Below are 12,936 nucleotides of genomic sequence, written 5' to 3' on the forward strand. Positions count from 1 at the left end.
AAATCTGCTTCCGGGTGAGACGGAAACGGCAGGCGCGGGTGGGGCGGGGCGGGGCGTGCGCGTGCCTCCGCCCCGCCCCTAAGGCGTTTCCGGTCCGCACGTACTTCCGCCCACGGGCCGCGCTTTTGCTCCGCGGTGAGCGTGTAGGGCATCCTGAGGTGCAGTGCCCCGCTCTGCTTCGGATGATTGAGTCAGGCTCTCAGGTGAAGCTTGGCGCCGGCGTGGAGTGCGGCGCTAGTTCCTTCTCAGCAGGTTGAGACCGGTGTGAGTAAACCGTGCGTGCCCGCGGCTGCCGCGGGCTCGGAGGGCGGCCCGGGCGCGGGGCCTCTGTGCTTGGAGATGCAGGCGGTGTGCGGGGCAGGGACGTCCGCAGCTGCACCTGGTAAATGTCTCTTTCTCTTCGGTGGGACAGGTGTGAACGCCGAGCTCGCCCGTGCGGAATGTGACCTTGCACCGTGACAGCCGCGGGAGGAGGCTTCCATGTGTTCTCCGGCTCGCGGGGCGGCAGGAGGACTTCGCGAGCCCAGGACTGTGAGTGAGCACGGACGGCCGAGGCACTGGTGTGACTGCCCACGTCTGGAGAAGAGGTAAAGTTCACTTACCTTTGAGACAAATGTGCGTGACATCCAGCAAGTTGCCCGAGTTACTACATTTCACCAGCAAGTTGCCCGAGTTACTACATTTCACATTTTTATCTTTATTCCGGAGTTACTCAAAACAGCATTTTTAATTTTGAGAAAGCAGATGTTTTGACCTATGCTTTTTTCTATTTCTAAATGTTCTGTGTGAAGTGTGGACAAGTATTCGTTTTTTATTCTTTTTTTTTTTTTTAAGATTTTATTTATTTGACAGAGAGAGACACAGGGAGAGAGGGAACACAAGCTGGGGGGAGTGGGAGGAGAAGCAGGCTTCCCGCTGAGCGGGGAGCCCTGTGCGGGGCTCCATCCCAGGACCCCGGGGTCATGACCCGAGCTGAAGGCAGACGCTTAAGGACTGAGCCACCCAGGCACCCCTCTTTTCATATACATCTTATTGAAATGTCTGTCCTCTGACATTAAAAAGCACGATAAAACTGGATTTTCAGATTTCAGTCGCCTCATTTATACCCTTAATAAATATTAATTGTGAAATACGTGAGTGGAAAGTCTCCTTTTCTATTACTGTAAATTCTGAGGTTCATGCCAGAGGGAATGTGGCAAAACTAAATCTGAGCTATTCTAGCTGCAGAAATTTCTCAAAGACGCTTCCCAAAGAAAAACTCTTCTGGTTTTCCCAAAACCTAACACAAATTTCTCCAATTTTTACATTTTTTAGAAAATATTAAATACCTGGACTCAATGGATTTAAGTTCTGGAAGGATAATATTCTCTTAGGGGAACAATAAACATGGGGGTTCATGGAGGGAGTCAGGGGAGCCCTGCCCACGGGGTCTCCAGGCCACCAGGGCAGAGATCACTTCACCTGAGCTCACTCACTGGTCTCAGATCTGTGGGACTGGACCCAGATAAAGGAGGGCTGTGTATGACCTGGAGTCAGGGAATCCAACTACCTGAGCCTCTCCCCCATTCAGTCCTCCTTCATCTCCCGCTCTCTACAAAGAAGTCAAGTGATGCAGTTCTGCCGGTGTGAACTATCCCGCCTCCAAGACACCTTCTCCATCAAATCTGTGCTCTGGTTCACACATAGAATGCTGCGGGAGGCTGGAGGTTGACCGAAGTGATGACGTGGGTGCTCACAGGATGTGCCTTGTTTGGAAGTTCCCTATGAAAAGCCAAGCCCATAAGAGGGTGTCTTAGTAGACTAGGGTCTGCCCACATCTCTGAATCTCTCTGCCTGGCTGAGAATTAGGTCCCGTGAAAGCTGAGGAGTGAAAAGGAGTGCACTGAAGTATAATTACTTCTATCTATATTTTCTTTACATTATTATTACAATGAAAAAATATTTTCCAGGCATTCCTTATAAAAATGCCTTCACTAAAGAATGAGTCCCATTTTGAGGAGCTGACACAGCTCTACATAATCATAATGCCTGTAGGATGGCACTTTGAAGATGGTCACTCTGATGGCCTGATGCCAGCATGAGCGCCGACTGGGATGCTGGCTGTGTATGTCAGGGGGGAGCCCTCAGTAATCATCTCTGCTATTTAGTGAAAGGCGGCAGGTAACTTTTTTGCTAGTGGCAATTAGGAAAACTTTATAAGATCTTAATACTATGTAGCTCAGAACACAGGAAAAAATTATTCCTGACTCATTTACAGATCCATAAAAACCATTATTAAAGCAGAGGGTCTCTTGCTCCTAATTTTTGAATACAACATTTACCTACACCCTTTCTAACCACAAAAATCTATGGATTCAAATACCGTCTTCATATAGAACACAATGACATTCTCCCTCATTTCTGAATGCATATTAAATAAAATTGCCTCCAAATACAAAATCCCAAATCTGACCAAGGCCAGGCAATGTGCACACATGCCTGCAGTTCCAGCTGCACACACTTACCCTGCACAAACACAACCCCCCGCGGTGAGCCACAAAGTGTATAATAAATGCACCAAAAGCTATGTAGATGGCCCAGCACACTGCCCCTTAAAAACACACCACTGAATTCGCTTTGACGACCTGCCAAAGATGGAACTTACACTGACAGCACTTAATACCAGCACAGGAAATGTGAAAACAAGCCCCCGTACCCCCCCATATCATGCAAACACTTCCACACTCGGTTCTTCTAAGTCACTGAACATGGCTCCCATATTGCAAAAACAGAAACACCCCATGCCCAGCATCAGCTGACTTTCCAAACAGCACAACTGGCAAGTCCTCAGACCGCAACAGACCCAAACCTCTCCGCAAATCTTGCAGTAGGAACCTACACCCCAAAGCCCAGTGTACACAGATGCACACTGAGTCCGATGTCCCATGCGCACATGCAGAAAGACAGACTCCACACATGTCTAGACTCCGCCATGTCACAAAATACTTCCTACATATGAATTCAGTCCGGAACGTTGTCTCCACTACCTACTGGCACCAGTGTGCACAAACTTTCTGCCCTCATTTCTTCATCCGCGAGTGACTGTGTGTGTGCAGGTGTGCTCGTGTGTCAACACTTGTTGACTGGGATACACCAAGAGACCTCCTACCTTCTTGCCATTCCTTGTTACCCCTGGCACTCTCCCAGGCATGGGGCTTTGCCAACGTGCACTGCCGCCCGAGCGGGGACGACCCTGCCTGAATGGTTCTACAGACATGTTCTGTATTTTGACTAGGGAATCACGACAGCACTGAAAGGCAGGGGGAATTCTGTTTTCCCTGGCTGGATTCAAGCTTCGGCCAGTATTGGTCTAGAGGAGTTTCCACTGGTCTGAGGCATATTTGTTTGGTTTAGTAGTATTTATCCACGTGCTCCTCTAACACAAGAACTTTATGCAGGACTGTCTTTCGGGCAGTGGAACTGCTCCTTTCTCTCGGATTGGCAGCAGAATTCTTCACCCTCTTCCAGAGACTCTGCAAGTTTTCCAAGTTCATTTTTGAGCTCTAGGAACCACAACTATATGCATTTATGTTGTAGGACTGCATAAACCTCTGAAAATTTCCTAGGTACCTCAGGTGTGCAAGGCCGGAGCTTGACTACAAGTCCCGGAGAGGGCTCTCTGCCAGTCCAAGAAAACTCCGAATCTTCTAAGCCCTCTCTAGAAGCCCTGGAACCCCAGGTGCCGGCCCGTTTTGCCCCCCTGCTAGTAGGGAAGTACCGAGGACAATACCCAGCAGGCTTTGGTGAAATCATGGTATGGAGACACGGCGAACATAATGGAGCTCGGGAAAACTGGATGGCAGAAGGGAAGACAGGACGTGAGACCTGATGTAGAGCTGCGGCTCGGTCTGAGACCTGGAGGAAGTGGTGTGGGTCTGGTCACTCCTTTCTGTTTGGGAGCCCCGGCTAGAATGCTAAGTGCAGGAGTTAACGATGAATAACCAGCGGAACTATCCTGCTAATGAACAAAATAACAAATACTTGTGATCCTTGTAATTACAGTAACACTCAACTAAGGGGGAGGAGCTTAGTGCACACACTGCTCTGAGGGAAGGTCAAGGCACTGATGCGGCACGCTGCATTGCGGTCGGAGACCGCACCGTGTCCTGCAGGCCATGATTGCGAACGCGAGCCACGGAGGACAAGGGTGGGGGTCCCGGGGGCGTGGGGAGCAGAGACACCTGTGCAAGGACATCTGAAGGAGGAGAATATCGTGGAGAGGTTGAAGCACTCTAATCCTGGCCGCCACAGGACACTCACTGCCGCTTTCCCTGACTAGACCAGCGGCTGGGTGGGCAACCCCCCCCCCCAGCAGGAAGGCAGGGCTCCGGGCCACGGCTGTCCCCCACTGCACGCAGAAGACTGTCCTCGTGGAACTTTCAGACCCAGCACTACCTCAGCCCTTTCTGTCTTCTTGCCCTTCTGCCGGCTACTCTTTCCAGGCCCCTCGTGGTCAGGACATACAGGCCTGGGTCTGTCTGTCCGAGCGGTGATCTTCTTGTTTCCTCACCAGCAGGGGCGTGGAGTGACATGGGCAGCCGTGGTTCCTCCAGGACCTTGGAAATTTTTTTTTAAGTTTGAATTTCAGCTTTTTAAAATTATTGTTATGTTAGTCACCAAACAGTACATCATTAGTTTTGATGTTATTTCTCATAGTTCTCTCGTCCCTACTGTTGGATATAGTATAGAAGTCTGAGCATCAGCAAACAGACAATAAAAGAATTATTGGCAAAGAAGAAGTCAAACTCTCTCTCAGCAGATGACATGATCCAAAAGACTCCACCAAACTACTAGAACTCACACAGCAGTTCAGTAATGTGGCAGGATATAAAATCAATGTACAGAAATTAGTTCCTTTCTTATACACTAACACTGAGACAGAAGAAAGAGAAATTAGGGAATTGATTTCATTTACAATAGCACCAAAAACCATAAGATACCTTGGAATAACCTAACCAAAGAGGTAAAGGATCTAGAAACCACAGAACACTTATGAAAGAAATGGAAGAAGACACAAAAAGATGGAAGAAACATCTCATGCTCATGGATCGGAAGAATAAACATTGTTAAAATGTCTGTACTGCCCAGAGCAACCTATGCTTTCAACACCATCCCGATCAAAATACCACTGGCATTTTTCAAAGAGCTGGAACAAACAATCCTAAAACTTGTATGACACCAGAAAAGACCCAGAATTGCTAAGGAAATGTTGAAAAAGAAAAACAAAACTGGGGGCATCACCTTGCCTGACTTCAAGCTTTACTACAAAGCTGTGATCACCAACACAGCACATGGTACTGGCACAAAAACAGACACATAGACCAGTGGAACAGAGTAGAGAGCCCAGATATGGACCCTCAACTCTATGGTCAAATAATCTTTGAAAAAGCAGGAAAAAATATACAGTGGAAAAAAGACATTCTCTTCAATAGATGGTGCTGGGAAAATTGGACAGCTATGTATAGAAGAATGGTCCTTAGAAAATTTAGAAAATTCAGTCATTGCTCTGATGGCCTGTCGCTCCCCCCGCCCCATACCTTTCAGAACAGCTAAAGCCTTCGTTGTGCATTTATGGAAACACAGACCATCCCCAGAAACTCCAGCATCACAGGATGCCCTCCATGTGCTTCCTTTGTCAGGAATGGCAGCTTCCAGAATGCAAACTGGCCTAGAACATTTTGAGGAAGCTCTGGTGGGCTCAGAACACCCTCCCCCCCATTCCAAGCAGGGACCAGTGGTTCTGGCCTCCCTCTGGTGATTTAGAAAAGTCCCCCAAGTCTCAGGAGGGTCCCAGATGCTGCTTACACCGACCATGCAATCAGGATGGTTCCTCCGCCCCCGAACTGTACTGGCTCTGACAGGGCGGAGATGTCCTGCTTTCGCCTGTAGACCGGCATGCGTGGTTCTGGGCCCTCAGAGGTTCTTACAGACGTTCCCAGAGGTGGAGAGTGGACAGGGAGGCTTTCTCTAAGGTCCCTGTCTGCAGAGAAACTTAAACCTTTCAGGAAACTTAACCAGTTTCAGGAGTTTTGGTGGAGAGAGTATGTTCCAGGTCAACCTGGGGGCCGAGGAAGGGCTCTTGACTAGAAGCCTGGACAGTTTCCCACTCATCTGAGCCCTCCCAGAATGTTCTGTCCTCAGGACCCCAGGACCCGTATCTCTGAACGAGATGCACAGGGCTGGCTTATAAAGCCCGCGCGAGCCTCTGGAAGTGTCCTGTGCTTCCGCGCCCGTCGCAGAGATGCGGGCGCTGCGCTGGAGAGCCAGGAGCCCGGGATCTGCGGGCCTGGCCTACCGCGTGGGCAGGACCGGCTTTCCCGACGGCTCCCTCACAGGAGGCCTCACTCCCTCACCAAGCACACACCGCCACGGACTCCAGTGTCTTTGGCGAACATAAGCTCGTTCCACCGAGTGAGGGTCCCAGTCACCCAGGCCCGCAGCTATGACCTTTCCCACGACCCCTGAGAACTCACGCCCCGCGGCCCCGGCTGCACCCCGCTGCTGGCGCGCACTCGCGCCCTCGGTCCCGAGGGAAGCCGGACACCGCGCGGAGGCTGGCGGGGAGCTCGGGAAGAGCCAGGCTGGCGGCTGGCCTGCAGCCAACTCGCTATTCCAGATCTCTGCACGGCGTCGCCCGTCAGGTGGGCCCTCCGGGGGAATACGCTCACGCTTCCTGCACGCCGTCTCTCCACACACGTCACTGTGGGACTGAAGTTCTCCGCGCACTGCTCGCCCTCCCCGCTGTACACTCACGCGGTCTCGGTCTGGAGTCTCGTCTGGCCCCTGCTCCTGCGGCGGCCTTCCTCCAAATCGCCGCCCCTGGCAATCTAGTAGCCCCCCAGGCCGGATTCTGAGCGTTGTTATAAACCGGCATTTCATTTTGCACGGATTGAGATGTGTGCTTCGCCCTTCCGCACTGCACACACGCGTGCACACGCACGTCGCTGTCAGTCACGAGCGCCGAACGCGAGACGAACACCAAGACAAGAGAACTTCGGCTTCTCTGACATTCGAACTAGAAAGGATCTGAGGGACGATCTGCATTGATACCTTCCGGTGAGAATTCCAGAAGAGGTTTCAGAATAATCACTGGGGCAACTGGTTAAAGCCGACCTGCAGGCTCCGCGCCCCCGCACCAAACTGAAAACGCTGGGAGTGGGTCTGAACGTCGGCACGAGCAAGCCCCCCTCCCCGTTGGCTTCACGCGCGACAGTGACTAAGAGCCCCCGGTCTGGCTTCCACAGAGCGCATCGCTGTAGGCGCCGGTGACATCCAAGGACGACCGTCCTCCTGCCGAGGTCCCCGCCTCGAGTCCAGCGCTGGTCCGGAGACGCGGCACCTAAACCCAGACCTCGTGCCCCCACGGTCCGTGGCACTTCACTGCTCTGCCTGTTCGCCTCCACCGGGAGGGCTGGAAAGTGCGTGCCCGCGTGATGCCTGCTGGAGCAGCGAGGCGTGGTCCCGGCGGAGGACGAGCGCACCCTCGCGCGGGCGGTAGGGGGCGCTCTGGGCAGGGCGCACGCGGGCCGGACCGCGGCGGCGGAGCGGAGCCCTGAGGGCTCTCGGACCAGGAGCGAGTTCACCCCCGCGGAGCGGGCTCTCCGGTTTCAGTCGGTCACGGACTCGGCGACCGGTTTCTCACTGTGACTGACCCCGGACGGGCTGCTCGGGCCCTTTGATCTGCGGCCAACGCGACTGCAGCTTCCGTTCCCATGCGACGAGCTCTCCCGGGCAGAACGCGGCGCCACCGCCTCCTCAGGAACGGAGCGTCCGACAAGACGAGGATTCCCGGTTTTCCCACGAAGGCCCCCGCGTGTGCACCGCACCCCTCCGCCCACGAGTGTGGCTAATGAGGTACGGAAGGGCGCTTCTCGCCCAGACAGACAGACACACGCCGCCGCCCCAGACAGCCGCAGACGGAAGTGCTCGCTGCCTCTCGGAAATGCGGCCGAGCCTTCTCCCGCCGGCCGGGCGGCCCGCGGCCCTCCTCGTCGCCGCGCTCTTCGTGAGCCGAGTGCTGCCAGGTAAAGGGACTTCGCAGAAGCCTTGCTGACAGTCCAGTGCCTGAGACCTTAAGGGTCCGCCAGTCCTAGGGGCAAAATCGCTGCCACCTGCCCCCGGAGCGGGGGGCTCCGAGGAAATCTGGGGCCCGGGGGCGGGACCTGCAGCCCGCTGCCTCCTGGCGCCCCCAGCAGCTCTGTCAGATGACGTGAAGTCAGGGGTGTCTCAAGTCCTCGAAACCCTCTGTGCTCCATCACTGAAGTAGATTTGAATTAGGCGAGTTCACCTGCAGTTTCTAGATCTGGAGGACCCCCAAATGGGGCATTCTTCTAGTAAACCTTGGTTTCCAAAGCCCTCTGCTTACTTGCAGCCAAAGTCAGGAACCATAAAAGCCACAAAGCCGGGGGGCCCGGCAGAGGGATGGGCAAGGGGGTCTCCTTGAACGGCCTTCTCCAGGCTAAGAGGCGTCCAACCCTTTGCTCCTCTGTACTGCTGGTCTCCCGCGCTTGACTCTGGCCCTCGAGGCTCCATCCCAACCCCTGGTTTTTCTTCTTCTTTTTAACGTTGTCTTCTGCCTCAGAACTTAGCCACAGGCATCAGAAATGATACAGCAGGGGAGTGTGTCCCCCTTCACTCAGCCTGCAGGCATGGGTCACACAGGTGTCAGGGGGCCTGCACAGACATGTAATGGGGGGCCCTCCTCACTTTCACCCGAGGAAGGCACTGGACACCCCAAATGTGTCATTCCATTTCCTAGAACTCGGGCATTAGATTCAGGGAGGAAGAAGCAACTTCCTGCTCTACGTCGAGTGGAATGTCTTCCTCTCCCAGTTCCTGAGAATTCCGGGCCTCAAGGATGAGGAAGGGACAGGAAGACGGGCATAGGTGTGTGGAGGCGGACTGTCCTGTTACAGCTGAAGGGACTGCTGACGGTTATGCTTTACGTCGTTCGCAAAAAGATGCTCCCCAAAATTTCCGCCAGAAAACGTAACGGGAGGCATGCCTATTCCTGGTGAGCCCCAACTTTTCTAGCTAGCTCTGCGTCTTAAAGGATCGCCTACTGCTAACGGGCTGGGCTCCTTCAGGCTTGAGGGGAGGGCGCAACTTACAAGGCAAACACAACTTGGCTCCAGGAGAGCTAGTCTGGAGGAAGGAGGGGGAGAGCTTCCGGTGTGGAAAGACTGGGGGTGGGAAACCAGTTCAGGTCAGATCCCTGTTAGGCACCCCCGGTAGGGGACGCCCCTTCTAAGAAGCAGGCATACAAGGAAGCTAAGATGGCGCCTGACTCCTGGGAAGTTTGGTGTCTTATTGCCCAGGGGAGGGCCACCAAGCCCCGAAAGAGCGCCCTGGCACGGAAGTAGGAGAGATTTCCCAAGTGAGGACTAGACGTGACCAAAAGAAAGACAAAAGCCCAAAGCAACACAGGTTTGGTGCTGCAGGCCGAGAGCCTAGGAAGGTCTGACTGGAGGAGCAGGCTGCAGAAGGCAAGTCACGGAAGCATTCAGTACTGAGAGGGCTGGAGGCTGTCTGTCCGAGGCCTTCATCCGGATCTTTCCTCTGGGAATATTCTGTGTGTGCGCATGTGGGCAGTCTACCCACTGACCCACCCTCACGAGAGTTCTGGGTAAACAACAGTCAGGAACTATACCCCCGGGGCTGGGGCTAAGCTACCCCAGCCCACTGGGAAGAGCTAATACGTAAGAGCCTCGCGGACCACATGATGAATTAACTGAAAAATGCTTTCTCTTGCTTAAAGGGAAGCCTACGTAATTTTTAAACAAATGCAGAAGTGTTTTTTTAAACAAAGCAAAAGAACATTTATCCATGTCACGATGAGCACCAAAGCTGTGACAGGTACAGACACTATAGAATCGTTCATGGTTGTTGATAAGATTCAAAAAGGTCTTGATGATCTAGTCTAGTTCTCGTGCTTTGGAGAGGAAAAGTCCAGGCCCTGAAAAGCGAGTGTCTCCCCCTCGCTGGAGGAATGAGCCCTCTGTCCCTCAGGGCGCGACCCTCACTTCCCCGCTTGGGGTCCATCGTGCTGCTTCCCTTCTCTGACTAGAGAGGGCGAAAGTGATGCCAAATCCCATGACAGGAACTCAGGAGCACACGAAGCTGGTGACGTCAACTCTCAGGTGAGTGTCCACGTGGCTTTGCTGGAGGCGTCTGACGGGTGCATACCAAGCGGTCATCCTCCCCAACCACGTGGCTGGGTGGAAGAAAGTCCCTGCTCCAGAGATGAATCCCGTTCACCCAGTCTCACAGCTTTCACCCGAGTCTTCCGAACTTTGAAAACGAATTCATTCTGGGTTGCTGCTGTTTTCACGGTCACTGAACCAGAAGAAAGGCGCGTAGTGCGATGGTGAGAAAAGCGGAGGCAAAGACATTTCCGCCACCCGTGCTGGGAGGCAGGAGCTACGGGACAGGTTGGCGCAGAGGGGGTGGGTCTCCCCTGCTGCCCTCAGGTGTCACTTGCCCGGGACTGAAGCTTTTCTTTTGGAAGCGGGAGAGGAGAGGGGGATTCAGAGCGGGAGCAAGAGAGGGAGTACGATGGGGCTGAGGCCACAGAAGTTTTACGTCTGGCCAGCAACCCCCCCCCCCCACCACAGCATTAGGCGAGCTTGAACAAGTCGCTCCCTTTCCCTGGGCGTCATTTCCTCATCTGTGAGAAAACTCGTGAGGCCAGATCCTCTCTTGTGGTCCCTGTGACTCTAGCTTCTATCTCTGAAGCAAAGAGCTCGATACCACGTTGTGCGATACACGATTCACTAGCAAAGAGTAAAACAAGTTAAAAATGACCTTAATGGGACTTGGATCCTTACACGAGTGACAGCACGTCATCTTTTACAAAGCTCCTTGTGACTGAAAAATGTAATGCTCAGGAGTCAACCTCAGCAAGATCGCACACGTAGCGCCAAGACATGGGAACAACCAGCTTCTACGCCGGCATGTTCCAGGGGCAGCGGCTCTGATCCGTGACCCCCTCACGGATATCTGCGGGATGCCAAGCCTTCGGCCGGGTTCCGGTGGGGACAGGCGGGGACAGGCTGCGACTCCTGTGCCCAAAGGGCTCCTCCTCAGGGGACACCGCCCATCAGGGAATGGAAGAAGTCCAGGAACGACTGATTCATCTCACGAGACAGCTCCTGTCACCGCTTTGCCTGCTGCAATATCCTCCTCCCCCCGATCCCAGTGGCAAGGGGCCGGTTTCAGCCCACGGGAAATGAGGTCTGTCTACGGACAGCAGCCGAGTTATAGGTAAAAGCAAGAGAGGCACAGTCTAGGAAATGAAAAGCTCAGACTGCAGCTCGTTTCCACATAGTGCTCAGCACTTAGTATGATGACAGATTCAAAACAGAAAACTGGGCGCCTGGGTGGCTGAGCCAGTTGAGCGTCTGACTCTTGATTTCAGCTCAGGGTCGTGGGCTCAAGCCCCACATTGGGCTCTGCACTCAGTACAGAGTCTGCTAGAGATTTCCTCTCTCCCTTTGCCCCTGCCCCGCCCGCCACTCACGCACACACTCACGCATGATCTCGAAGTAAATAAATAATAAAATCTTTTTAAAAACCCCAAAATAAAAAAAAAACCCATACTCTTACAATTATTTCCCAGTTCACATTTTCAGTAAAAATCCAATGTTGATCTTCTCATCCATTAATTAGCTCACTGCCTTGTGAATACTCAGGAGTTAAACTCAACCAAATACATTTGAATTTCAGCTCAATTCCTTCCACAGGGATTTACTGAGTGTATATAAATGCCCTTTACTGATCTGAGCTCCTTCAAGGACTGGCCTTTGTGTTTCATGGGACAGACACCTACAAGTGGCCTGTGTGGGCACCTCTCTTAACGTCAGCCAAGAGCTTAAGAAGTTGTCCTGGAAAAGGCGCCCTTTGTTATGGAGACAACTAGAAAGCTCAGAGGGGGCCCCCCCGTCTGAGCCCGAGCACCTCACTGTGTGGCTCAGCGCCACAACAGTAAGAGAACACAAGTCCAATACTATTCGATGTTTTTAACAAGGGTATTCGTGACCCCACAGGGACACTCTCTACCACTAGGGACGTGGGCATGCTGTCCCCCCCGCCCCGGGAAAACACCCTCACTGACATTTCCCTGCAGTATCTGCTCCTTCCAGATCCATGTTCTAGGTCCTACTTTTGAAAGATGCGCGTGCACATATATTCCTCTAACAAGATCAGCAGCACAAGACTGCTTCTCCGCTGACGGTCTCGGCCGTCAGTGACGGGAAATGGGGAGGAGGAAAGAGTGGCATCCACGCACTCCCCACAGACCTTCTGAAGAGACGGGGTGGCCCAGGGCTAGGCTCTCGTTACTCAGAAGCAGCCAACAGCGCCTGCTTTTCAAGAATGCCCCAAATCCAAACTTTGAGTGAAAACAGATTTTTTAAGCACTGGTTTAAGAAATTAAATAACAACAACAATCCACCCAAGATTGTTTCCAGACACTCCTCGTAGCAGGTAATTCCATAAAATTTCAGGGAGACTTAAATAGCTACAATAACCCTCTCTCCTGTGCAGCCGGGGGCAGATTCAAGGAGGTCTGTGAGCGTCCAAACGGCTCCTGCCAGGAATTTTGCATTGAATCTGAACACCAGGCGGGGAGATGTTTAAACGGCCAGTCGTGCTGCCTGCCCATGGGGAACGAGCCCGTCATCGAGCCGACTACACCCAAGGAATGATGAACTCTTTGAAGCTCTGAGTTTCTACAGATGTTTTATTCTCTATTTTGTGCACTCAATCTAGGTCTCTTATTTCTGTCTTCTCCCAGGGATTCTTTTGAGTCCAAAATAAATAATAAAGCAAAACTAGCAAACATAAGACCTATTTTTTTTTTTAAGATTTTGTTTATTTATTTGTCAGAGAGAGAGAGAG

At 52.7% G+C, this 12,936-nt stretch overlaps 1 protein-coding gene across 1 annotated transcript; it reads left to right on the forward strand.

Moving 5' to 3' along the window:
- The first annotated feature begins 7,580 nt into the window (after positions 1–7,580).
- Positions 7,581–12,831, forward strand: LOC111144488 (beta-defensin 108B-like). Its single transcript, XM_022498790.1, has 2 exons — positions 7,581–8,063; positions 12,583–12,831. The coding sequence occupies exons 1-2, from the start codon at positions 7,889–7,891 to the stop codon at positions 12,741–12,743; spliced, it is 336 nt and encodes a 111-aa protein (XP_022354498.1). The 5' UTR covers positions 7,581–7,888; the 3' UTR covers positions 12,744–12,831.
- The last annotated feature ends 105 nt before the right edge of the window (positions 12,832–12,936 follow it).

This window comes from Enhydra lutris, unplaced genomic scaffold, assembly GCF_002288905.1.
Source record: "Enhydra lutris kenyoni isolate GAN:26980312 unplaced genomic scaffold, ASM228890v2 scaffoldscaffold11, whole genome shotgun sequence".
NCBI lineage: Eukaryota > Metazoa > Chordata > Mammalia > Carnivora > Mustelidae > Enhydra > Enhydra lutris.